Source organism: Acipenser ruthenus, chromosome 25 (genome assembly GCF_902713425.1).
Source record: "Acipenser ruthenus chromosome 25, fAciRut3.2 maternal haplotype, whole genome shotgun sequence".
NCBI lineage: Eukaryota > Metazoa > Chordata > Actinopteri > Acipenseriformes > Acipenseridae > Acipenser > Acipenser ruthenus.
Genome location: NC_081213.1, coordinates 6,061,851 through 6,089,129, shown reverse-complemented (window position 1 = coordinate 6,089,129; position 27,279 = coordinate 6,061,851). Strand labels below are relative to the sequence as shown.

At 40.2% G+C, this 27,279-nt stretch overlaps 3 protein-coding genes across 3 annotated transcripts; 1 reads left to right on the top strand and 2 right to left on the bottom strand.

Moving 5' to 3' along the window:
- Window positions 1–281: 281 nt before the first annotated feature.
- On the bottom strand, window positions 282–1,861 carry LOC131701559 (uncharacterized). The gene is made up of 2 exons (XM_059000237.1): window positions 1,150–1,861; window positions 282–783 (listed from the first exon to the last, which is right to left on the bottom strand). Exons 1-2 carry the CDS (start codon window positions 1,438–1,440, stop codon window positions 421–423), a joined length of 654 nt encoding a protein of 217 aa, XP_058856220.1. The 5' UTR covers window positions 1,441–1,861; the 3' UTR covers window positions 282–420.
- A 65-nt stretch (window positions 1,862–1,926) lies between these two features.
- LOC117413887 (dynein light chain Tctex-type 1-like) lies at window positions 1,927–5,675 on the top strand. The gene is made up of 5 exons (XM_034023291.3): window positions 1,927–2,057; window positions 2,201–2,242; window positions 2,442–2,565; window positions 3,530–3,607; window positions 5,115–5,675. Exons 1-5 carry the CDS (start codon window positions 2,034–2,036, stop codon window positions 5,183–5,185), a joined length of 339 nt encoding a protein of 112 aa, XP_033879182.1. The 5' UTR covers window positions 1,927–2,033; the 3' UTR covers window positions 5,186–5,675.
- On the bottom strand, window positions 5,490–27,279 carry LOC131701558 (zinc finger protein Rlf-like). The gene is made up of 9 exons (XM_059000236.1): window positions 27,206–27,279; window positions 26,000–26,328; window positions 18,672–18,826; window positions 17,647–17,728; window positions 17,168–17,303; window positions 16,292–16,494; window positions 15,655–15,791; window positions 15,073–15,214; window positions 5,490–13,934 (listed from the first exon to the last, which is right to left on the bottom strand). Exons 2-9 carry the CDS (start codon window positions 26,177–26,179, stop codon window positions 9,096–9,098), a joined length of 5,874 nt encoding a protein of 1,957 aa, XP_058856219.1. The 5' UTR covers window positions 26,180–26,328; window positions 27,206–27,279; the 3' UTR covers window positions 5,490–9,095.

The window sequence follows — 27,279 nt, the reverse complement described above, 5'->3', positions numbered from 1 at the left end:
TATCTGGTATCAATTACCCAGGTCTCAGGTCAAGGTAAAGTTTACCCAAGAAGTTGATACAACACTACAAATATGTATGTATCTCAAATAGTTCTTTAGATTAACTCAAGACTGTGGATTGCTATTTGCTGTGCATTTCACACACTGTGAATACTGTACAGCTGTTGAATAGACGACTTACCCGACGTCAATAGTTTTGTACGTCTATTTAAAAAAAAATGCCTATAAACTTTGTTACATAACACTTGTGCATTTATTGAATATATGAATGCAGAATAATGCAAAAAATAAATCACTTTTATACTTCATAATCCTAGCACTACACATCAATATCAAATACAATTAGTTTACAGCGGCGATCCTTTATTGCAGTTTTGGCGATCCTAGTTCCTGCTTGCTTCATGTTTAATGTCATTATCATCACGCTGAGAAACTCTGTTTGCTTTCTATCCCGCCCTCCTCTCCGGAGCTGCAGCCCGGGCTGGAGCAGTCTGCTTCAGCCATACTATCGGAACATTGGTCAAGCGAGGCCAGCCTGCCGGCGCGCCGGGAATAGGGATTCTGGCGTTTCTTCTGTGTGTAGTTCATAACCAATTCCTCCATCGCCTGCACCTTTTGCTCCAAGTGCTGGATCTTCCTCAGGACCTTGTTCTGGAGAGCGAGCTCCCGTCGTAACCTCCTTCTCTCGACCACCGTTAACCGCTTCACTGCGCCTGGAAGCCGAACTGAACTCAGACGGTATCGACACACGTTGAAGCCTTCCAGCAGCGACGCACGCAGCTCCTGCAAATATAACAGGAGCACTATGAATAAGAGAAAGGTATCCGTGCATGATATGTGAGGCAGGACTTGCGAACAGGTGATCATTCATGTGATTTATCCATAGACAAGCAGACACTCCTCTCAGGTGGCTGAACGTATATATTTCTGTACTGTAACCTACATCATTTTTTTCTTTAAATAATCTGCTCCTTTAAAAAACACTCCAACTAAATGGAGCGGGCCAAGTCTTTATAAATATGTTGAGAAGAGAGCTCAAAGATGCACATGGAATAAATAAGCAAACCTTACACCAGCAGGGTAGCGCTGCAGTTAAACTATCCATTATATTACAAAAATAAAACTAAGGAAAGAAAGTATGCAACTCACGCGTAGTTGACGTTGCACTCGATCCCTGTATATGAAAATCAAGCAAAATACTACTGCTAGAACCGCGATAAAACCATACAGAATGCCATCCTCGCCAAGCCAATACAAGTCTAATAATTCCAATTGGGGGTTTGAATTACTGCTCACCGCGGGGCTAAACCCCGTGTTTTTGAGCATGACAGTGCGGACCCTAGCCCAGACTGCTCCGCTTTTATCCGACATCGGTTCTGATTCGGAATTCGAAACCGGTTGCGGAACTAGCGAAGCGAATATTGAAAATAAAGCAACCATTGATGTAGGCTATACTGCGATCACCTTCATGTAACTAATCACTTTGGTAAACTTGTGTTTTTTGTTTTTTATCTCCGGGTGCAGTGACCGTTTGTGTCACGGTAACGTTTATGACGTCAAAAACTGCCTAACGTTTTATACCGCCCATATGAACATACTAGATGAACATACTGAACATACAGTACATTTTAATCTGTGATTAACCAATGAGCGATCGTTCATTATGATGTCACACCACAACTAAACAATGATGTCAGCGTGGCCTACTTTTCATAGCACGGGTATCTGATTTGTTTTGTCATTTGAAGTCTGTATATTCAGAACTGCTGACACGTTTTATATACTATACCAGTTGTATATTTATGTAACATACAGGTATATATTTTGTAACCATGTTTTATGCGCTCCCAGCATTGAAGGCCTAGAGCATTGTGGTTTGTTTAATGTTTACAAACCAGTTTGCAATACGGTGCGTTTCAGCCGGCGTTTTAACACCGTTGCCATGGACGCACCTGCCTCTAAAAATCCCAGCACCCTCTGCAATCGCTGCCATGCAACAGAGCAAGACTGACTGAGACAAGCCGGTTGCAAGAATGGACGAGCAATCGGCAGAAGAGGTAAGTTTATTTGTTTTAGTAATTGATTTGACCTTTTATTTCTTAATAAGTGTAATTCATAGCAAACCGTATATATGAATCTGATCAGTTGAAGGTTTTAGTTGGAACACGGTTTATAACTCCCTGTTTTGTATTTTTTGTAGACAGCATTTGTTGTGGATGATGTCAGCAATATTATTAAAGATGTAAGTATAATTTCAAGCAGCATGAAGTGTCATTGTATTCATTTGTCCCACCTTTCCCCTGGCTTTTAATTATGTTTGCAGTCACTGACAGTGGTTCTGGCTTCTCATGAACCAGTATTGAGTATTGAGTAGAGAGTGTTTCATTGTACGTTTGTGTGTTAATACAGTATAATAAGATGGTACGCTTTTCTGTTTTTAGGCAGTGGAAAGCACGATAGGGAGCAGCGCATACCAGCACAACAGGGTTAACCAGTGGACATCCGGTGTCGTGGAAACAAGCCTCAATCAGCTCACCAAACTGGGCAAACCTTTCAAATACATTGGCAAGTCTTTTTATTATACTGTATGTTTTGATGTCAAAGTGACCAAAACTCCGGAACACTTAATGGTTGACGGGACTGAACTGATGGCCTTAGTTTGAGCTTGAGGGGATGTAATCAGTGAACAGTAGAACATAATGCAAAGTTTTGCACCCCTTTTAAACAGAGTACATGTCCAGTTCACAGTATTTGAGGAAGTTAGTAACGCTTTCTGTGGCGCACAATCCTTTTTCCAAAAAAGTTGTCTAGTGTTTTTAAGTGATGTCTTCTTTTGTCTGAAAACCTTGTAAATACACAATCTGCTGTCCTGCTCTGGTTTAAAAAATACTAAAACAAGGGCAATGGTTCAGAACCTGTTGGGCTAAGAGCCATATTCAGACCAACGCTGTGTGTAATAAACTCTCCAATGCTAAGTGTTGTAGACCGCCCTTTTAATAACTGAATCCCTTAAAAGACAGCAGATCCCTATCTAGATACATTTCAGAAAAAAAATGCTCTTCTATTACTTAAATAATGACTACATTCTGTTTTAATATTAATAGTAGATGATAAACTAATATGCAGCTGGCTAATCTGAGTATCTGTGGTTTTGAAATGGCAGCAACGTTCATTTATTTTTTTAGCAAACCTCTATATGGATTGAAAGAACATTTTTAAAACTTTTAAAAACAGTCTGATCTAGTAAGTATTTACTGTTAGGTTTTCTGTTTTTAAAACAAACCATGCTAGTTAAATACATATTCTCAAAGTTTGATGTATTCATGTATTTAAACATGCCAGTGGGGTGTGCGTGTCTCAGTCACATGGGTCGATAAGCTGTATAGTCTGGGGTTTTAAACAGGTAATTATTTCACCTGTAAGGGTCTATTGACAAGTACCATAGTATTACGTAAGGGTTTTAACATTAAACAATCAGCTAGAAACTTCAGGATCTTGTAAATAATCTTTGACGGCTCTATCCTTTTAGTGACCTGTGTTATTCTACAGAAGAATGGGGCTGGTTTGCATACAGCAAGTTCCTGTTTCTGGGACAACACTGTTGATGGTAAGGGGATGAACGACATGCACGGATGTGGGTACCTTTCACACTAAGGATTCTAATGCAATTCTGTATTATGATTATGCTTTTTAAACATGCTACTGAACATGATTGAACTCCACTTTGATACTGTATTCAAGAAGGTTTGCACAATGCCTTAAGTCAAACCCTGAATTGACATGAAAGGTTCCCTTTCAGAGACCAATGTCTGAATTTTCACAATTGACGCGACAGGCTTTCCTTTAAGGGCCAACATTCACTTACGGTGGTTCCCCTCGACCTCCATAGCTACCGTATAATCTTGTGAAAACGCACTTCCGCTTATGTACAGCATGGGGGTGTGCTTATACACGTTGTAAGAGTTAATAACGGCATTGTCTGGTTTGTGGAAAACTAAAGGGAGGGGGTATACGTGTAGTCCAGCAGCAAGACAAGATCAGACTGCAGGTGCTCTGAGCGAATTGCCAGGAGTAATGGGCCTTCAAGGCCACAGAGGAAGTTCCTGAGTTGGCTCTAAATAATGGGGTGTAACTGAACAGAGTTTGAACAAAGCACCTACTAACATGGGCAATTAAGATATTAAGCAGCTTGTAGAGATGGAATGATATTATATAGACATGTACGCTTGCAGTAGTTATTTGTTTAGAATATCCTGCTAAGTCCACGTGGATTGCCTCCCTGTTGTTTTCTCTTCTGTGCCAATAAAGGACACCTTATTAACCAGCTGCTGTTGTTCCTGAGTTAATTCCTTACAAGATAAGCACATGTGCTTGTCTGCAGGACTGTTTTTGAAAGGAGTTGAAGAAAAAGAAAATTCTATTAGAAATCCAATTACGAGACTTCAGTGTTACTGCCATGCACTACATTGCTTGGTGTATAATAATGCAGATTGTATCCCTCCCCCCGCCTTGCATTGGCATTTGATTTAGCTGTTGGGGCATTTCTACTTGGTGTAGAGGCTTATACTATATATGAAACCAAAAGTGTACCTGCATTTTCTAAGAAAACCAAGTATACCCAAGTGTAAGCCTGTGTGCCTCTTTGCACAATTATAGTCTGCTTTACTGCACAGAGGAGTTCAGAACGTCGGTTCATCTTAACTACGCTATAGGTAGCTGGGTGTAGTAAGATTCAGGTGTTGATATGCAGTTCAGTGTCAGTAGCTCCTTATATCAGTTCTATTTATTTACTGAGAAAATTGGCATAGCAATTTCTTGCAGTATTAAAGGTTGTAGGTTGCAGCTGTTTAAGTGTTTTCACAATTGCTCTTACTTCATTAATACTAACCCTTCAGGGAGTAGTACCACACCCTAAAAAAATTTTTTTGGTAATTTAATTCTGATGAATATAATACTGTAAAATACGGTACTGTATAATACAATATAGTTATTGTAGATGGGAGTTTTTTTTTTTTTAAAGCTTTAAGTGTAAACGAGGGTCTCCTCATATACAGATCAGCCTGCAGTTTGTCACTATCACTTATAAGAATGAATCCACTTTTTTCTCTTTATAGGAAGCTGTACAGTGAGGTGGGAGAACAAGACCATGTACTGCATCGTCAGCATCTTTGGGCTGGCCCTTTAAACACAGTGTCACACTACGGATCTCTCTCAAACATAAAATGAATAAATAAAAAACCCTAGTTCTCGCTTTCAATTGTAATCATCAAGACAAGCTGGAGTAAATGAGCAGGGACCAATGTGAAGAAAGTTTGAGTAACGTGATAGATGTGGTTGCAGATTTACATTATTGAACTGGATGCCATTTAAGGATTGCTATAAGATTATGCTATTGTGCCAATTTCATTTTAACTAAAATACCAGTAGTTTGACTTTAAAATCTGATTATGGTCATTTTATTAATCGTGTATAAAATCACGTCAATCACGAACAGTGCTCCATTTAATGTTTCACAGACAAAAACGTCAAATCACATTAGTACAGTATCTGCAAAACAAATCTCACGCCTGTGAAGTGCTTAATGTGCCAAGAAGTTGTTCTTAATGAGACGGACAGATCCAACCACATTTTGTATTTCTTGTATGTTACAGAACAAATAAAATCAGTGAGCCGTATTTTCACAATTTTTTGAAGATCTACATTTGTTTTTTGAGATACAGTATGAGCAATGATAAATCAGAATTTAAAAATTGGATATAACTGTAAAGATTTTTTTTATTTGAACAGCATATCTTCTGTCTGGCAAATTACTATAAAGTTAATGAAAGAAACAGGGTTCAGTACTTTGCTACAATTGACAGAGCCTTCCCTTTAACTGAATATTAACTGTCACTGCTTTCAAATGAAGAATCTGCACCTGTTTAAACCACAGATACTTAGTAATGCATCTGCGGTATAAATACTTTTTTTTTTCTTTTAACAGAAACTAACTGCACAGATTTTATTTATAAAATAAGCCCATTTAAGAGCCACATTAATATGAACAAAACACAACTTGTGAATGCTCAATAAACCTTTTCACTGTAAGTGTTTTTCTCCTTTGAATACAACATTACAGAGTGCAAACCTAGACCTTTACATTGGACTCCTATTGTCTCGTACTGCATGTTACTATAAATACTCATAAACAAGCAGCAGAATCTAAGATTTCCGGTTGATGCTTATGGTGTATCCAGCTTTAGATAAAATCGTGGTTTAGTGCACGTGTTACTGTGGGAATTGAGCCATGATCATAAGAGGGGGTTGACTACTATTTGTGTTTCTCTGCTACTGGAAGCAAAAACATTAATCCTACCTTTAAGTGTTGGTACCCAAAACACTTTGTTCTTAATTTATATTATTTTTACAACACCCATTTTCTTTTGATTTAAAAAAAATAAAAAACAAAATAAAAACCGTCTAAAGAACAGAATTACAGTTTTGTGAAGATTTAAAATGCACCTGAAAAATACATATTCTGGTGACAAAGGCACTCTGAAGAATATCTATAGCAAATAAAGTAAATGAAGTAACAGAAATATTTGAATAATGACCTATATTAAAATCACTTGTAAATTGTTAACAGCCACAGACCACAAGGCTTTTTTTTTATTAACATCCTTTTGAGAAACAGAAGCAGCAAGATTTTGAATTGTATCAAGGCAGTTTGGACTGCATTTTCATAGGATTTCCTTAGTTTCAGTTTAATGTTTCAGATGCAAACTAAAGCCAGTTTAGGTTCAGTTTGTAGTGGCACTTTTGTTTTAAAAAGACGAAGGACAATTTATGCCGTTATGCCTGTAACATCTCAGCTGGGTTATCCTGGGTAAAAAATAAAAAGTTTATAATAGGAACTACGTAGTATGTAATTTACAAAATTGTCATGTTTCAGCCATAAGTTTCCCAAGGTCCTGTTATAACTTGTTGAAACTTTATTACCAAGATTTATTGTAACATTACCCTGATGCTCCACTCTACAATCCTGGAATTACAAGATGAAGTATGAAATATGAAAAATTACTTTAAAGACAACATGTAAATGTCATCTCAAAATAGAAATGAACTCAGGAACTGCTGATGAGGGGCAGCTTTTAGGGCAGCCAACGTTTCAGGTTGATCTTCTGAAAATGCTTGGATTGGTCAGTTGTTTTTTGGCACCATGAATTAGAATCTATCTGATAACATGTCATAGAATTGAGGTCTAATTAAGTGTTACTAAGCATTATTAATTAGTACCCAGATGTACTGTTACAACCTTTTTTTTCAACTTTAGTCTCGGTGGGTCCTCCCTTAGCATTGATCACTGCCTGGTAGTGTGAGGAGGTATTCCCAGTAAACCGATTATTAATTGTTTCATTTCTGCAATGAAACAACCGTGCAAGTGTTACACCATTTTGCTGCAAGTACAAGAGGGCACAGAAAGGACAGCAACAGTCAGCAACCTCCTCAAAGAAGTAAAGGCAAAGTTTCTAACCACAGAAATGATGAAATTGACTTTTTTCGGACAATCAGCTACGGGCTTTTACAGAACTAAATCATATTTAGAAAAGGCTGTTAAACCCACAAAAGGCTAAAAACCGTTGGAACTTGAATTACCTTAAGAACTCAAAGCCTGTGTTGGACCACTGTTATGGTTGAAGAATTAAAGAGGACAACGCCGAAAGACTGTGGATCCCGTTGGGGATTAAAGAAGCATCGTGGAGAGGACTTTAGATTATAAATCACAACCAGACAGCCACTGAGGCAGTGTTGCCTCTAGGTGCAGTCTCCACATGAAACACAACTAAATAAAACAATTGCATGAAACTACAGTAACTGAATTACAGTTACATTACCTGTTGAGTAACTTTCAATGAACCTTAATAAGCAAGCAAAAAGTTAGTACAGGTGAACAGCTTTTAAGTAACTGTAAACAAGTACATTTAGAAGAGTTAGATTGGAGGATTGATACGATTGATCGTCTCTGATGCAAAGCAGATGATTTGTGCTTTTGTATTTCTGTATTGAAAAATCTCATTGAACTTTCCTTGTGTCTAGTGTGGGTATTTAGAGTAAGTCCACAAATCTCTTCGAACTTTATATATAATATTTCAAAATGGAAACTACACAACTGTCCCTTCGGCAGTGTTGAGGCAAAATGGTCTTGGCTGTTCCTTTTGCCCACTTCATGGTGCCATTAAGAGGATCCTACAGCCCTATTCTGATTACAGGTCTGGTTGGTTCAGTCATATTTTGTTGAGAAAAAATGCAGATTTTAGTTAAACAAAAATGTTAATTAACAGAAAAAATCTGCAGTATATTGACCACCATTATGAATGCGGTGGGATGTTTGAAACTGAACAAACAAAATTCATCAAGTCCACACTAAACAATTACCTTTGATCTTCAAAAACCAGTCACGACAAGGAAAATGTCTCCCTTCTAAAATCTCCAAGAAAAAAGGCATTTACATTAGGAAAAAGAAAAAGTTGATTAACTTCTGTTCTTTACCCTTGGTTGTGATAATCCACCGTTTACATACAAACTCACGGTAATACTTGCACCCTACAAAATCTTTAAAAAAAAACATCCAAGTGTTACTGACCTCCACAAATACTGCGGGGAAAAAAAGTAAGTAATTTATTTGGTATTTAAAACTAAAAAAAAAAGTGAATTGTAGTGTACATTATATTACAAGCACCCTTGGAGTGCACATTCTATTTACTTGTGACATCAACCCCCCCTCCAAAAAAGAAAGATCTTTCTATGTACACGTTCAATACGATCATGCAAAATTTCATAAGGAAGCCCCAGATATCAATACCGTGTTTAATTTAGCACCACTGAACTTAATTTATTAGAATTCTTTATATAAAAAAAGAACCCTGGGGTTTTACATACAAACATTCTGTTAACACCTCATTTTACTACATGTTTTTAGAAAGCAATACCTGCTATTATTTATTGAAGGTACTTGAGCTTTTACAGTTTGGCAACTTTTCTTTTTTTCTTTTTCTTTTTGATTAAAAACAATAACAAAAAATACTGGAATCAAAGTCTTAGTTAATTCTTGGTTTTCAAGAACTCGCCAGACAAAGTTCATCTGCCTTTTTTGTTGGAAACAGATCTAACAAAGATGTCGAAAACTTAGACCTCTCAAGCACCACCACTGGCTTGAGATAATGCAGCTGTTTGAGGGCTAGGTCCCCACAGTCTGTCAGTGCTTTGTCCAAGATGGACCTCAGGTTCTGCACTGTGGCAGATTCACCTGCAGACAGCAGAGGCTGAAATGCCGACAGCTTGCCATGTACCAGCGAGCCATTTTTGTTTCGCCCCAATCTTCTCCGACTGTTCTCTTTCACAGAGCAGCCCCGCCTGTGAGCATCCCTGCGTTTAATGACAACCTGGGGCTCAGGGGGGCTTTCCTCAAAGACCTCATCCTTGCCCTCACTTTCCTGGATGAACTTGAGGAAGGATGACTCGAAGCCCATGGGTTTATAGGTCTTCAGGTCAAATGTCCTGGGTGTGGGGCTCCGGTTATGGAGGTTGCGAGGGCATTGATAGTTCTCTTTGGCTGTCAGGAGGGGGTCCGCCTGCTCATTCTTGCGTTTCAGGGGTGGCCTAGAGACGCTGGAGAAGGACCCCGTCCCCTTGCCACCTCCTTTGCAGGTTAAATCCAGGAAACCGTCCTCTCTGCTAAAACAAAGCAATGTTGGGGGTGGAGGTGGTGGTGGTTCTGGCTTCTTCTCAAACCCAAAGCCGTTTCTCCGGGGCTGCCCCCCATTGCTGCTGTAGCATCTGCTTTTCTTTACTGCCTCACCATAAAGGAGGTCATCAGCGTCCAAAGTAAAGTCGTTTTCAGAGACCTCTTCTCCAAAACCCAAATGGTCCTGCTCATCCAGGGATGATTTTATGGAAGGCAGGCTTACAGGCAACTCTGAGGCCAAAGGGTTCTTCAGCTCCTTTTGGTATTCCATATTCACTGCTTTATCTAGCAGTGTTGGGACAGGTGGTGTGGAGTTCTTCTGGATCGTCGCCTCCAGTTTCTCTGCATTGTTGACCAGCTTATCATAGTGTTTCCCCAGGTAGGTACGTCTTATGTTGTGACAGTGCTTGTAGTGACGGATCAGGCTGCTCTCTAGTGTGACCACTGACTCGCAGTCCTGCACCATGCAAGGGTACGCCACTGGAATATTCCTGTCCTCACACATCTGCAGGGCCTCCTCGGGTGTCCTGAGCAAAAGATTGCCTTTCATAAAAACCTTCTTAGTAGGCCCTTTCCCCTGTCTTGGTGGTGACTGCAGTGGAGGGCTGAGACTGGGAGATGAAGTGGCAATAACAGAGATTAATTTTTTTTGGCAACCACTGGCCCCTTTGTTTCTGTCCTCTTCCTTCTCATTCTGGAGCCGGAGAACGAAGGAGTCGTAGTTGTTCCTGTGCATGCAGAAGACATGCTGCTCGTAGTTATTGCGGTGGGAGAAGACTCGGGTGCAGCCTTCGTAGGTGCAGCGGAGGTTGCTACGTGTGCGTTTCCTATTGCAGGGCTGCAGGGTCTGGTCCCTGTGTAACAGGTGCTGGTGCCGCAGCAAGCTGCTGTAAAGGTGGTAGCTGGCTGTGCAATCACTGTAGCTGCAGCTGAACTGAGGTATGGGTTCCTCTGAAGCCAAAGTCTGCGCCTCTGGGGTTTCCTCTGGCTCCGGGGATCCCTCTGGCTCCGGGGATCCCTCTGGCTCCGGTCTGTGGAACTCCTCACTGTCCCTAACCAGGCCAGATAAGCTGCGAAAGCGCTTGCTGCATTTCCTGTCCTTTTTGGCTCCCCCACCTTGTTGCTGGCCACCCTCCATACACAGCTGATCTCGGTTGTAGCGGTGCACTAACCGAAGGTGCCTGATGAGGCCATTCTGGTTGGTGAAGGCTGAACTGCAGCCCTTGTGCACGCACTCAAAAGGCTTGTTGTATTTGGTCAGGATGTAACACAGATTGCCTTTGGCCACCAAACGTCTGCTTCCCCGCCCCTCCCTGGCCTCCTCCTCGCCGTTATCCTCTATGGCAGGTAACGTGGCTTTTACATCAGTCTCCTCTTCCTTCATCTCCTCTTCTCCTTCCTGCAATTTTTTCTCAAATTCAGTACTGCAAACCCCAACCCTCCTACGCTTTTGGAATTTTTTCCCCCAGTTTGAAGCCTCCTTTTTCTGTTGCCCCTTTTCTGGCAGTTCTGGATCAAGGCTTACACCACTGCCGTAGGAATCGGGCACTTTCTCTGCATTATTCTTATCTCTGTTGCCCCTCCTCTTCGAACAACTCATCTGTGCTACCAATGTTTCGCTGAGCTTGTGCTGGCTCATCAAGTGCAGTCTTAGTTGTGATTTCCTGGTAAAAGCACTAGGGCAAAGGTGACACTCAAAGGGCTTGAACTTCCTGTGGAACATCTCCATCCCCATCACCTTTTCCTTGGACATGCTGTGCTTTTTAAGGTAGTGAACCAAGAGAGCTGCCCGAGCCACACTCCTATACTTGCAATCCTTGAGTTCGCAGAAATAGGGCTTATTGCTGGCTTGAACCAGAAACTGGGATACTGGTTTGTTGTGCTGCGAGGGCAGCTGTGGTGGCAAAGGAGGAGTTGATGGTTCCTCAGCCGCTGCTGCTGGTAGTTCCTTCTTGTAGCCACACTGGTGAGGCTGGGATTTCAAAGCTGCCTTCTTGCCCGTTGGCTTGGTAGGGGAGTTATCACCAGCGGTGGAAGGAAGAGACACCTGTGAAAAGGAAGACCCCACAACAGAATGGCTCGTTGGAGAGGAAGCAGCAATTATGGGCGTCTTCAAACTCAGCTGGCTCATGCGTGCCATTATTTCTATCAAAGACTCCTCATTGCTGGAGCTTGGTTGAGTTTCAGCAGGGTTTGGAAAGTCTATTTCAGTAGAAAGGGGATCACTCTGTCCCAATTCAGGGTCAGGCAACGAACTGGAATGGCCGCCTGAGCTGTGTTCCTGAAAGCGAAGTGGTTTTCTGCTCTGGCTCTGGTGCTTTCTACTTGAGGCACTTTTCTTGCACATTTTTTTGGTTCTCTCTCCCTTTTTATGGCGCTTCAACTGCAAAGGATGAACGTTCTTCAGATGTCTCTGTATGTCTCTTGCCTGGATGAAGGTCAGACCACAGCCCTCAAAACCGCATGTGAATTTTTTGCCGTCAAAGCAGACTGCCACACTGGTCAAGGTGCCAGTGAGTGACCCACTGGCTGGAGGAACAGGTGCAGGAGTGGTGGGGTTCTCAGCTAATTGTGAGAAGTCTGGAGTCTCTGTTTTTATTCCACTCATGAGTTCTTCCAAGATGGATTTTGGGACATCTGCGTTTTCAGCTTTACTTCCTTCAACAGGACCTACAACAGATTCCCCTAGTGGCCCCTCAAAATCCTGTTTTACTTTCCTGTAAGACATTAAGTTATCCTCAGAGAAGGTTAAACCATGAGAGGCCAGGTGCTTTGCAAACTCCTTCTTGGAGTAATAGAACTTCTTGCAGCTGGGATGAATGCAGCTGTATGCAGCATCTCTGAAGTGCTGGGCCTCATGGTGATAGAGCTGCCCCAGATCGCTGAAAGTCAGGCTGCAGCCCTTCAGCTCACATTGGTAGCTCAGCTGGTAACCGTGCGCCTGTTTATGGGCCACCAGTTCATTGGTGGAGTTGAAGCGGGCACCACAGCCAGCAGCCACACACATGTAAGGCAGCTTTCCGTAGTGCACACGCCTGTGCTGTCGATGGTGAAAGGGGGTAAGGAAGTGGCGGCGACAGAAAGTGCACTTTTCCCGACGGTCCTTCATCTCTAAATAGTGCCTTGCATTGACGTCTGACTCTGGGTGCTCCGCTTTGAGGTGCACACTTAGGTACTTGAAGTGCTTGAATAGTCTAAGGCAGTCGGTGGCAGGACAAGGGTAAATGTCTCTGTCCCTCAGCTCAAAATTCTCAGCAATATAGCTGAAGGTGATGTAATCGTCCTCTGCTGGCTTCCTAGAAGACTGTAACGCTTCATCTTCCAGGGTGGAGCAATCAATCTTAATCTCTCCTAGTTCTAACTCCTCAATGTCTCCTCCTTCCTCCAATGTTTCCACCTTCACCTTCACCTTTTTCTTCTTTTCTATTTTTTTTTTAGGTTGTTCACTTCTCCTGGCAGGCATGCGAACATGCTCTGCGAGGTGTGGCACAAACTTGTGCTTGCCCTCGAACTTTTGGAGGCAGATAGGGCAGGTGAAGACACCATTCACCATGTGTGTCTTCGCATGGTGCAGTATCCGTGCCTCAATCACCTCCCTGCTGCAGATCACACAGGAGAACTTGTACTGCAGCCACCTCTTGTATCGTTCAGAGGTGCCTACTTGCTTTTTCTTCTTTTTCCAACCCGCCTGAGTCGGTGTCACTTGCTGCTGCTCTTTCTCCTCCTCCTTGTCAGAAAGGAAGCTCTCTCCTGAATGGCTTTGGTGGGCTACACTCTCCCCTTGATCGTTTGCTTGCTGCTCTCCATCATGGAGCTCCTCTTCCCCAGACTCATCCAACGACTCCACACCCAACCGCTTAAGGCAGTTGCGTTTTAAGGTCTTCCAGTCCCAGAATTCAGGGTCGAAAGGCCAGTGCGCTTTGAGGGCCAGAAGGACTTCGCAGCGCAGAGAGATGGGGACGATGCTGTTCCCTTCGTCGTATTTCTGGTCAGGCTTCAGGTACAGCTCTTCCAGCAAGTTGTAGGCCTCCTGTGTCGGACCCAGGAGGAACTCTGTGAGCTGGCAGCCACGACGCACTTCCAGGTCGTCAGGCAGAAGGCAAGCTACCATTTTGCAAACAGACATCTTGGTGTCTGCATTGTCCTGGGATGGGATCTGGAGGGCCCTTACACAAAGCTCAACTGACACAGCCAGACCAAGCTCTTCTGTCTGTGGGGTAAAACAAATAAGATATCAGATTAGAATTCCTTCAGTATAAGAAACTGTTGTCATGAAGGGTTACATTTCTATACAATAGATTTTTTTTTTTCCTTTTGCTGAATAAAACAAAAAATGTATTTGCATTTGCTTCGGAATTAAAGCTTTTTTTTTTTCAAATATAGTAAATCCAATGCTCTTTTTTCTGCACCTTTTTGTTTAAAAATTAACCTCTGCATGTATGGGTGTAACTATCAAACTTTAGTGGCCTTAAATTAATGCTCATTCCAAATGCATCATCTCCAATAAATTAATACTTTCCGTAACTTTGTAGCTTTTTTGCCTGAAACATCGTAAATCAAGGACAATAAGATAAATATATTAGAATTTGCCACTTTAGGTAGCCTATAAACACTTCACACTAAAATTGATTATTTTTAAGTTTACACAAAAGTAAAACAAATCTATTCTTACAGTTCATTGATATTCAGAATTAATGCAGGACAACCCAGTCGCATAACTAGAGATCAGGTTAAGGGTTGTAGGAAAGCAGAGAAATAGTATATAACATGGGCAAAATGTATAGAATGTAATGTTTTCTTTTGCTTGAACTCTTCTTTTGTTTACATGTGCATTTACATTTGCTAAATACAGTGTATACAAATTATGACCGATTGCTAAATCAGAAATCTAGAATTACCTGCTTTATCCAAGATGTACTAATCCTGGTTTAAAACTGTGGTGCATAATGGAAAAACAATGGATTAAAACATAACCCCAGATCAACTAACCATAGATTAGCACTAAACTAAATTATTTAATCCACGTTGGTGCATTCGACCCCTAGTGCATAGCAGTTTCATCCATTCCAGGTTTTACTACGAGCTTCATTAGCCACAGTGTATAGAGAACAGGTACAGGTAACAAGCTCAGGTGTGTCTTATTAAAACTAAAAGCAAAAATGGATCAAACTGCTATGCAATGGGGGTCTTATTTGCAGCAAAAAGATGGGGTCCAAATACCTATTGCTCATAGGGTGTGCATTTAAAAGCATGGCAGCAGGTTAAAAGGTAAAATCAAAAGGGAAAATAAAGTTATTAACCCTTTATGGAGGGGAGGGGTGTTGTAAGAAAGAGCTGGAAGTACATACCTCAGTCTGAATAACTCTGACCAAGAACAGCAGGTGGTACGCTGTTTTAGCTATGACACCAAACCTCCGGCAGCGATCTAAAAAGGTCTCCAAGGAAGGATCGATTCTTCTTTGTAACTTGCTCCAGAAAAGGGTCAGCTCCCTGTGAAAAAACGCAGAATGTTTCTTATGTTAGAAAGACAAGAATTGAATACTTCAGTTGCTGTAAAGTAATCCTAGAAGTGTTGTGTGCTATTGCTTCCACCAACCAGGTAAAAACATTGTTGGAAGATATGCCTTTCCAGCGTACATGTGAAAGTATGAAGACATCAGTACTTGTGCAATGCAGAGAACGATGCGTGAATGTGTGTTTGGGAGCCATTATCAAAAACAAAACATAACAGGCAGCTAAACAAGTGTGGGACAGGCAAGAATGTTTCCATCCTCAGCAAGGTGAATGGCAGAGAATGGAGAATGAAACGCTACAAAAGTTCAGAGTAATATCAATTTAGATATGGATCTATAAATGTGCATTTTTTGGTGGAACTATTTATTTTTCAAGACCCCAAGTTATTAGTAATAATGCAGTCTAGTAAGACTCACCATGAGCAATACATATTTCCCTTCTGCAGCTGCTGTGTGAGATATGTGGTGCAGAGTATAAAGGCTTGATTCTCCTGTCCTTCTGCCTCCAGGTTACAGACCATATCCAGAATCTCTTTACAGTCCACATTGGAAATCTAGGATACAACATACCAGATATATCACATACTAAAACAGTGCTTGGAAAATGCATTTAAAAAGGCAAGTTCAGTGCTCCAAATGTTTTGATCAAAGGTTCATGATAAGACCATATGCTACCAACATGTTCAATATTACTGTATCTCCTCACTCGGGTCATACCCATTGACCTGAGGTTACAACACCAATTCTGAACTGGCAGTGATATGATTTGGACTTGGAAATATTGTATGCAAAAAAAAAAAAAGCATTTGCACTTTATTTATTTATTTTTAACTGTCACTGCAATTCCTATGCACAACTGCTAGTTTTCATCTTGCTTGGTTTATCTGCAACACCAGCCACGATCTAGACTTAAGATAATATAATAATATAATTAGCTTTATATATTCTGAATACAGAACAGGCATTCAGAATATGGGGATATTCTTCTGGCTTTCATTACCTAAACGACAGACTCATATATAAATTTCACCAAGTGTTACTGCTGTGTACTGACCTCCTGGATAGCCTCCTCGCTGGGCAGCATGTCACAGAGATGGGAGATATAGACCTGGCGAAAGGGCGTTTGGTGCGCAATCTCGCCACTCTCGGCACACAGCTTAGCCAGCAGCATGGCCTGAGGTACGTTGTTTGTCTTGATTAAGTGCTTTATCCGCATCTCCAGGAAAGCAGGACCTTCCTGTGCAATGAATTTACTCACTAAAACAGAACAGGCATTACTCTTGTAGGCAGTACTTCAAAAGGGTTCCTTTTCAATTAAAGTCAGCGAAACTAAACAAATCCAAAACAAATGCAACTACAGGATGCATACGTACATGTGGAACTAGCCATTTTCAAATATGTTTTAAAGAGACTAAGTCAGTCATGTAATAAACCCATTTCATAAATCTTCTGCATGTACTGTATTGTCAATGTAGCTATTGACAATTCTAAATTAACACAGACAAGCACTGCTATTTGGTGTATGTTTGAGGTTGCAATGTGCCGTGTACAGCAGTAAGTACAGGTCAGTGTGAACTCCGGATTGCAATAGAATACTGAAACGTAAGCATTTTATATTGAGACATAGGCCAGATTTAAGAATTAGTTCAACCTCACTAGCCAATACTGCCTCGATTTCAAATCATACCAATTATTCCCAAAAAGCTTTATAAAAAAAAAAAAAAAAAAACTATTACATAAGTGGTTGTCCATTATATTTCATTTATAAAACAATTTAGGTGGTTATTTTCTCAAAGTCATATGTAATATTCTAAACATATCCTATTGCTGCTGAATTTACAGCTGCATTTTTTTTTTTCTCTCTTTTTTTATAAAGCAAAAATGATTCCCTGGTCAACGGGAAATATCCTCATTTATCACTGAGCCTTACCTTCTTGTGGTTCAGTGGGCTGCTGAGTGAGAATTCTTAAGAGCACTGGGTTCCTCCAAGCACCGCCTTCATTGGTGATCTCCAGCAGAGCTAGCAGAACACCGTTACCAAATTCCAGCAAGGCTTTGTGAGCACTCTGCAACACCAAACCACTGAGGTCAGAGTCCCAATGGCTTGCACATAACTCTCTCAGGCTATTCTGTTTAACCCAGCAGTTGTAGGCATGTTCGTGGAAGCACTGTACTTCACATCTCAAATCCAAACCACAATACCTCATTTCAGTATTAGCGTCAAGGCATTTTAGATTTCATTTTATGACATTAACGGAAACTACTAATTTTATACACTACAGGTTTTTGTAAGCTATATCCCCATTGTGCAATCCTCATACCATGATGTAATGTTACTACTATAATTCTTTGTTAAACAATTATAGCCCACTAGTTTACTCTCGACCCACAAAACCAATTGTTACTCACCAGGACAGACTGATGAAACTGCAGCCAAACTTCATATGGTATTTCGTTTTCAGGCACTGAAAGTAGCAGCTCAAAACAGCTCCTATGAACACAAAAGGAAACCAGACAAACCACATCACAGAATGTATATATAAAATCACCAAGTGTTAAGTTTCTGCAGTTCTTTCCAACTTCAGAGCTTGAGCTAAAAGGAAATGAAACTTGAAGCTGACAAAATACCACACTTAATCAAACTTCAACATGTTCTAGGACTGCCAGCTTCATGCCAGAGGAGGCATCATCCTAACATGGAAGTATAAGCTTGTGCAAAGCACTGCATGTTCCACTGCTTTTCAAAACTTGATGTTGTATATTACTGCAATTTATATTGTGTGCATGCATCTTTGTTTAGTTTGGCTGAATAACACTCTCTATGCACATCTATTTCCCCTCCCCCCTTTCTTTTCATGAACACACACCTGAAGGATTGCTTGGCCAATGCACCCAGGTTAGTCTACTCATCTGCTTAAACAGATCTTTATAAAATTAAGTCCTTCGTTTGTAAGCTATCTTGAAGAACTTCACTCTGAAGTACAAAAACTCTTGGATTTAGTGCAAGCAGTCATTTGGAGGCTGACAGAGACCAAAATAGAAACCGTCTTTCCTCTGGCAAAATCATTACAGAAACTATGTATAGTTGTTTAGAGTGCTGATTATATCCTATTATGTAATCTTAACTACTTGTAAATGAGGTCTACTTTATGGTATAAAATTAAAACAAAACCCCCAAGGGGCTAAGCAGCACAGCAGGCTAACTTTAGTGAAATGTGTTTGGTTGTCTTAACCTAGCTGACAATGTTCCACATCCCAAAACAACCTCACATTTTGGCATAATTAGTACTAGTCTTTGCTTGAGACAGCCCCAAGACGAAGTGGCAGCAGGAGGTGTTCAGGTCCAATACCATGAAGTATTTGAAACAAAGCCCTTGTGCAGCCTGTCAGCTCTGCACTCAGCTGTAACCAGTGTCCCAACATGGAATACTTACAGCGCTAGCCGTCCGAGTACCAACAGCACGTTTTCACATTCTGTGGTGAGGTGAGGCCTTGCAAGAGCAAAGCTCTGTATGGACAGCCGATAAACTTCCAGCAAAGACAGGCCATGCTCCTGAGCATTCCGACTGCCAGCATACTGAACAAGCATCTGGAGGAGAGTTAAAGGGAAGGGGGGGGGGGAGATTAGTGCTGCATGATTAAAGCTTACAATGCATTCCTTGCAATCCGCTTGGCATGTGCTTCACTTCTTTTTAAACCTTATCACCACCAATATAAACAAAGGATGTTATACAGGACTAACTACCATACCATCGTTCCAGAATACCTGACCTAGTTAGGAGAGAAAAACGCTGTTTAAATGGCTTTGTTTAAAACAAATTATTCAGTCTGTGATTCGTGGCAGTGGGGACACAATTCATTGCATTGACATTTAGGTGATTAGTATTATAAATATATATTGTTTGAGATATATACACGATTGAGACACAAAACCATTTGCCTTGAGTATCGTTTTGTGTTACCGACTCTGTGTTAACCTTGTGCCTTAATCCAACTGAAGTGAAATTTACATCTAGTAATATACTTTTAGAATATTGTGGCAGCCCTGCCGGTGTAAATAGCGCGAGTGTTTTGGATTTAAGTTTGGCAGGGATGGGGTTAACTCCATATTAACCCCATCCCTGTTTATAGATAAAACCATTTCCTCCATGGAGCTGCGATTACCGTACAAGCTGCAGTTTCCTTTAAATTTTATGCATCCATAATAGTTCAAACTACAACTTTTTTATAAATCATATTCTTTATTTTCTTAAACATTTGACCTTGAATCAAATATGTATATATTGGTACTGTTGTAAACTTCAAATGTTACAATCATGTTTTAAAGATGCAGTACATGGCACTTCCTGAAAATCTAATCAATGAGAGACCAGTACATTCAGTTAATCTGAGTCAAATACTAAAAATGTGTTTCAGGTTTCATTTCCATTTACCGTTGATTAAGATATCAAAATATACAGAGAAACTACACTGAATAAATCTTCATTAACAGATATAAAACTACACAAAAGTCTTGTGGAGAACAGTTTCTTTATAAAATATTGTAGTGTTTTTGCTTTCTTAATGTGAAAACCCATTTACTTGGCACACTTAAGTGAGCACTAAGACTCAAGTTTCAGAAGATTACTCTATCAATTTCCAGTGGTGTTGTGATTGCAAAGACAAAATACATCAACCAAGACTCATCTCAAAGAAAGTTTGTATTAATATTTAAAACAAATTAGATTTCCCAAACAGCTTTTCAGTTGGGTTCCATCCAATAATCGGATATCCAGTCTGTTTCTCATGTGTGTGCGTTCCGTGTCGGTGTTCTTCCGGGACATGCCTTCTCATTTCACTTGCCTGCAGCCTGGCATAGCACCGATAATGCTTCAACCTGCCTGCAGCCTTATCTGTGCCTCTGCAAAGCTGCTACACAGAAAAAAACAGGCACAGAATAGCAAATTCAACACTGCCCATAAAAATGGTTAAAATATACACAGCTGACACCCATGGCTGAAGGTTAAGGGCCTATTTTCAGCTGGCAAACGACACTGAGTTTCTCTTCCTAAATACACAAGCCTCCTCCCACGATACAAAACTGGTGCACAGGTAGACACCCCAATATACCCGATACCCCAAAATAACTTTTGCTAAAGAATGTCCAAACCAAGTCTGACTTCTGGAGTTAGCAGTTCTGTTCTAGATTTAAAAAATAAAATTAAAACCTGACAACAGACAAGGGGGCCTCCATGTAACCCACGATTCTGATAAACTCTCGTGCTAATGGCAAGATGCAGTTGAAGTGCTTCAGTATCATAATGAAACACTGAGTAGTACAGATTTCATAATTCAATAATTCAGTTTTGGTTAATTTTACATACAAATGTTGTGCCTTTAATATTGCAATTTATTTTACTTTCTGTACAGACAGTAAAACAACACAGGAAGGAAGAACTGAACATTTGCGCAAATGTACATAAGAGGAAGTCTTGTAGATAGATGTTCCTTATCTTACCCCGAATCCCCCCTCCCCTGGTTAACTGTGCATTTATTGCTATCTTGGAACGCGTCTCTCATTCTCCTTCCCAAACTCTTCCTGGAAAAGGACATTGCGCAGTCAAAAACTAACCTCTAAAAATGTGCTTACTACAATCTACACCCCAAACTGGTACTAACCCCATGTTTGAAGAAGCCCGACATGGTGCTACCTCAATAAATCAATTCACTAGACAAAAAAGGTTACGGCTGTGAATGACGCTCAAGTGTCTAGTACATAACCACGTTCCTGACCACATTAATTGAAAATAAAAAAACAACGATCACTGCAGGTTTGATTTTGCAGTTAAATCAGTTAAATCACTTCGAAATAAAACAAAACATTTCATCTTTACCAAAAATAAAAATAAAAAAAAGCATGCAAGATAAGTGCAGACCTCACCAGAAAGGTTTCTGACAGTTTCAAACCACACAATAAGTGTACAATAATTTGAGTTGGGGGATTTCTGTAAATGGTTTTCATAACCGCTCTCAGTCTCTGTACCATCTGCACGGCTCTAGATGAATATGCCTGTTGGCAACCAGGGAGGCGTTTCAGTGTCTGATCAGATGGAGACAATTCTCTGGTGTTCACAAGTGGGACTGGGACTACCCGCTAATTTTGATTGATGGCTACTACCTTCCACATATAAAAGGCGGCCAGGAACACCTTGCTGGACAACAATAATTGGAGTACTGAATTAGTTACTGGATATACAATAGCACTAAAAATAAACTATTTAGCAAGCATGCCGTGCGATGTTCACCCTCTATAAAAAATACAATAAAAAATCTAAAACATGAAAAAGTAGATCACCGCTTTAAAATCTACTGACATGTAAAGTTTAACACAGACAAATGGACAGATGCTGTCCACCTCTACTTTATCCCCCCCAACAGGGATATGCATCCCCAGTGGGGGATCAGAAGATTGGAAAATGTTTCAATGAGAAGCTCTCTCGTGTTAAGAGACTCCTAGTTGAAATGTTTATTTAATTCTATTACCAAGTTTGTTTTGATCCCCCGCTGGCCGTACATCTGTTTCCATGTATGTCAATGTTTTACATCTGTCTAGAGAACTGTTACGTGATGAAACTTGATGATATTCTTTAAGTTACTGAGCGGATCACAACATGAAGTATATGGAGGCTGTTTGTCTGTTCGTCCGATGTCACAGTTTCATTACTACTAATATCTTCCAATGTTTATTCTGAATGATGTTAGGACATTTTTAAACCAAGTTGTGTAAAAGTATAAAAGAATCAGGGGGTATATGGAGGATGTTTGATTTCTGATAGCTATTTTTTTGTATTTACAGCTGTGGTGGATGAAGTAGGTCACTGGCATACCTGTTAGTACTACTAGATCAATTGTTGGCGAATGTTCAACACAGTTATGCCAGCTGTTATAATATACACCCGAGATCCGGTAAACGCTGGCAAACTTCCTAGCCAATTTACAGCACCTGGAATCCCATTCTAATGAAGTCTGCAGTTCCAGACTGTTTGGCTTTTTGCAGACAATTGGGGACATTTAAAAAACCAGCAATCAATCACAGGGGCATAGTCTACATTCAGCCTCAGGAGAAAAAGTCTGTTCCAACTTTTACGGTGATCAGAACACTAAATGTAGGTTACGGTTTTCCACCAAAGGTTATGGAGGGATGGGTTCGGGGGGGGGGGGGGGGGGGGGATGACAGGAATAGATTAGTATTAAAGGATAGGAAACAATCTCACCTCTCATTTAGCAGGGGAAATGGACAGGCTGGCCATAAGTGAGAAGATTTGTACTGTAAGCTGCAGTTGTATCATTATCATTGAAGAGAGCATGCAGGCAAAATATGATCTTGTAGTTTACCTGCTGCCATACTAACATACTGCAATTATGGACCTTGCAGCTCTAAATCCCTGACAAGTGTAAGCAGGTATGAGATTTTAAAATTCACACCCAGTATGCATTTAACATACTTAAAATGCATCTTAAATGCAACAAAACAATACAAAACAATATCTCTAGCTTAAAGTAAAATGAATTCAGTGCAATAACAATACCCTGGATTTTATTTAATTTTGTTTGTAAAAACTGTCTAACCTGTATCGCTTGGGACTGGAAAATTGCTGGATTATACAGTGTGCTGGTTTATACAGGTACTGTAAAATCTAATATTGTACCAAAAATAAAAAGGCATAAACAAACTACTTTAAGGCTAAACATCAAACAGCTCTCTTGCCTACATTAGCCAGGACCATTTTATAATCTTCTCTTAAATTCATCTGGCAATGTATGATTAGCTGCTACTGGGAATATCAGTAGTCTATGTACCTTACATCACTTCGAGTGCTTCAGCTTTCTTTCCAAGCTGGGACCTACTGCATTATAGCTGGCTGCTGTCCACCACATCCAGTGTACCCTCTTTCTGCATCCAAACAACAACAATAGTGGGTTGTACAACTTCACTTGTCAATTATCAACCCAGTTGTGAATATTATAAAAAATATATTTTCCAATACATTCCAGAGTTGAAAAGGGATTCCTCTGACATAGGCAATTTACAATTCCAGGGTAGGCGCTTGTTCAAACAGTTACATTTTGTGACAAAACTAAAAGCAGGATCTGGACCACTTTGGTGAACACCAGATTGTAAGTGAATAAAAAAGGAAAGACAACATGTTTGAGGTTGAGCACAAACGTAAATTGATAGCAACTCTGCTAATGAATTATTCACAGGCCAGCTTGAGTGCGTCTCTGCAGATTTACACTCCACGCATTTCGTATTGATCAATTCCCCATTTTCGTAAAGGAGTTAAAAGAACAAAGTGAATCCCAGTGTAGGAGAACAATCCCATTTTAAAAATTGTTTTTATCACTTTGTTTTTAAGGTACTGTGGTCTGTCAAACACTGTTGAGAAACAACGTTGGCAATCAAAAGGTTAAAAGACAACCAGTGTTAAAGAACCACGTGTATACTGTGACCCAGAGATAAGCAAACTTACTTTACTTCCCAGTCATGCAGATATGTATGTGCGCAAGCTTGCAGTCAACACAATGTTTTTACACGGTTCTTGTTTGGTGACCACTCCAATGAATCCCTAACTATCACCCAGCTACTGATGTTTTCTTTAAACAAGCTCCTGTGAAGCAGCTACCTAAATGTAGATTTCTCAGCAGGAGAACAGAGGAATCACTTCTTCCACCTTATCCAGTAAACAGCAAGGTCAGGGATTAAGATAAAATTATTTTTTTATGTTTGCCTTTAGATACTTTTTGGTTGCCCACAATTGCTACAATGCTAAATCTAAAGAGAGAAGACACAAAATGTGATACTACCACTTTTGATTTGTCTTTAATAAATAATTGGCTATATGTACGCTCTTTGGCTATCTGTTGTCAGATGTAGCTGTAAAGAGATTTGCAACTTAATTTGACCATGAATACCACCCATATTTGTTTAAAAAGGTGTTTGGCTCCAACCATAAAATAAAACTAATGTTGCTGAAGAGGCTGATTATGGCAGATAAACAGTAAGGACAGATATGCGACGGATTACAGTACTCCTCTTTTTAAACTCTCCTGAAAATATTACTGTGTTCTTTCTTGCCTAGTGAGATGTTTGGCTGGTTTCCCTTTTGGTTAATTTCTTACTCCATCTCTGAATCTTCTATACCTAACCGGTACGTCTCAATTTTAATTTGTCTCCTTTGCTTTGACTCATAAAACATCCCCTCCTAACTTTCAATCAACACTGCCAACGTAAGGACTTAATTATTGTGCCCACTTACCAGCACAAAAGTGCTGCAGAAAACCTACCCTTCTGAAAAGGTGTGGAACGCCTTACTGAATTATTTTGAGTCATCACCTCTTCACTGCACCAATTACAGTTCGTAGTGTACTGCGATTGTGACAGTTCATTTTAAGTTATCCTTAATCTATTTTTATAGAGCACCTTTCATGGCAAGCCATCCTAAAGCGCTTTACAAAACAAGCAAACTCATTCAATAAAAGATGTTAACATTTTGAATAGACTTCCATTAAATGCAAATTGTTCTTACAAAAGAGAATCAACAATTTCTTGATTTATAAATAACTTCACATATTAAATGGATCATTCAAGTTAACTCAATCTTTGACACAATTTGTATGTGAAAACAGGGTAAACACTAAAATCAGAACCAACACATAATCAAAATCCAAATGGATTGATACTTATTTTTGCAAGAATTTTTATTTTGCTTTTTTTATTAATGATAGATCAGTAAGGAACTGTCCCTTGCTTAGAATGAAGGCTCCTTGTAAACAGCCTTAAAAACTAACTCGTCAGGCAGTATCTCTAGGGTACTCAATGTGTCTATATTTTAAATACGAGTTTGCATAAGCATAAGAAAATGTATGCATACATGTATATACATTTGAATATTTAAAAAAAGGCTAGGCAACATGAACCTGTAATATACAGCTGCAGCTGGCAGCAGTATAGGCCTACATTTGGGAAAACAAACCTACATCATAGTAGTTCATTTTAAAACAATAACTGGCAGCTTTGGTTCAATATGTTGCGTTTTTTTTGTGTTTGTTTGTTTTTTGCAATTGCCCGCCACATCCCATAAAGATTCAATGCACAACGTGTACCACAGGGATTTGACTGCTGTAGCGTTTTGCATTATTCAAAGAGATTATTGTTGGCACGCCAAAAAATATATATTTCTGCAATCAAAACCACGAAGCTCATCAATGAACAGAACCAAAGCTATAAATAAATAGAAATACACCGGATATATATAGAAAATCAATGACTGATGATTTTTGGAATAACACAACACTGCATGATAAACGCACCCTTTGATCCCACCCCGCCCCTACACCTTCCACATTCCTCGGTGTCTCGATGATATAATTACACCGCATCAGGAAGCATTAAATCCCGTTGTTCTGTGTTACCGTTATTAGCTACCTACATACATGTCAGAATCGAATTTAAAAAAATGTTTAAACGTCCCAAATAGATATTTGATAATGCACGCCAAACACGTTATAATTTTACTACAACTACGACTTGACCAACCCCCTTTTACTGGTAACAATAAAAACTGATGCATATCATTTTGGCTGCCTTGTAACTGACTCGAGGATACTCGTCATAAAATCAAGTCCTTCGGCTTCCTTTCGGCCCAGTTCCTTTTTAGTATTTCTTCCTCCGTGTGTACCGTAATAAAATCATCAATTCTGACATTCCGCGGACTGTATTTACCTCACAGAAGCTGCTGCAGTAGTCACCGGACGAAGTTACCGAGACGTCCTGCTGCCGGAGCTCGGCCTCCAGCTCACGCAGGTTCTTCAGCAGGCTGTCCAGGGCGAAAGGAGAATCCTCTCCCGTTTTTTCTGCTCGCTCTTTCGGCCCCATCTCCGTTTCTCCCTCCCCGTCCGCCATCTTCTCTCTCAGTCACGGCGCGTACGCACTCACGTCATGTGGTCCGCCAGAACGGCTTCAAGTAGCGAGCACATCAGCGTGGTCCGAACGTAGCGCTCGGCAGTTAAAGGTGTAGCTATAGCGGTCTTCAACTTAGCAGGAAGTGTATCCTGCACAGACAATGTAAATAAACTGGTATGGCAACAGTGTCAGGGTTCTGCAGATTGCACAGAATGCCAAACTCGCTTTTTTTTTGGGGCATGCACTTTTCAAAAATGAAATTACAAAAATGAATGCTCTAAACCAGGGCTTCTCGGTCCTGGGGACCCCCCCTGAGTCTGCTGGTTTTCATTCCAACTGAGCTCACAGTTACTTAGCTAGACCCTTAATTGAACTGATAATTTGTTAAATTAGACTTTTTTTTTTACTTGTTTTCAGCTCTTAAACAGTTGCAGATTTCAAGTTAGCTATACCATTTTATAATTATTATTTATTTATTTCTTAGCAGACGCCCTTATCCAGGGCGACTTACAATTGTTACAAGATATCACATTATACATTATTTCACATTATACAGATATCACATTATTTTACATACAATTACCCATTTATACAGTTGGGTTTTTACTGGAGCAATCTAGGTAAAGTACCTTGCTCAAGGGTACAACAGCAGTGTCCCCCACTTGGGATTGAACCCACAACCCTCTAGTCAAGAGTCCAGAGCCCTAACCACTACTCCACACTGCTGCCATAATTAACTTGACCTCTGCAACTGAGAGCTGAAAACAACTAAAAAGGTTTAATGAAGCAAAATGTTCATTTCAATTAAGGATCTAGTTAAGTAACTGAGAGTTCCGTTGGAATGAAAACCCCAAGACACAAGCGGTCCCCGGGACCGGATTTGAGAACCCCTGCTCTAAACGACGTGATACCTTTGTTTAAAAAAATAAATAAATAAAAAATGTGCAACTACCGTCCTATTTTAAGGCTCACCATTAAAATACACTCGCTTGCTACAACCATTCATTACACCAATGAAATGCTAACCTATGCGTATGCTGTACTTTTGTGCTGTGGTTGCACCCTACAGGTCGTCCACAGTTATGTACGTCTCCTTCAAG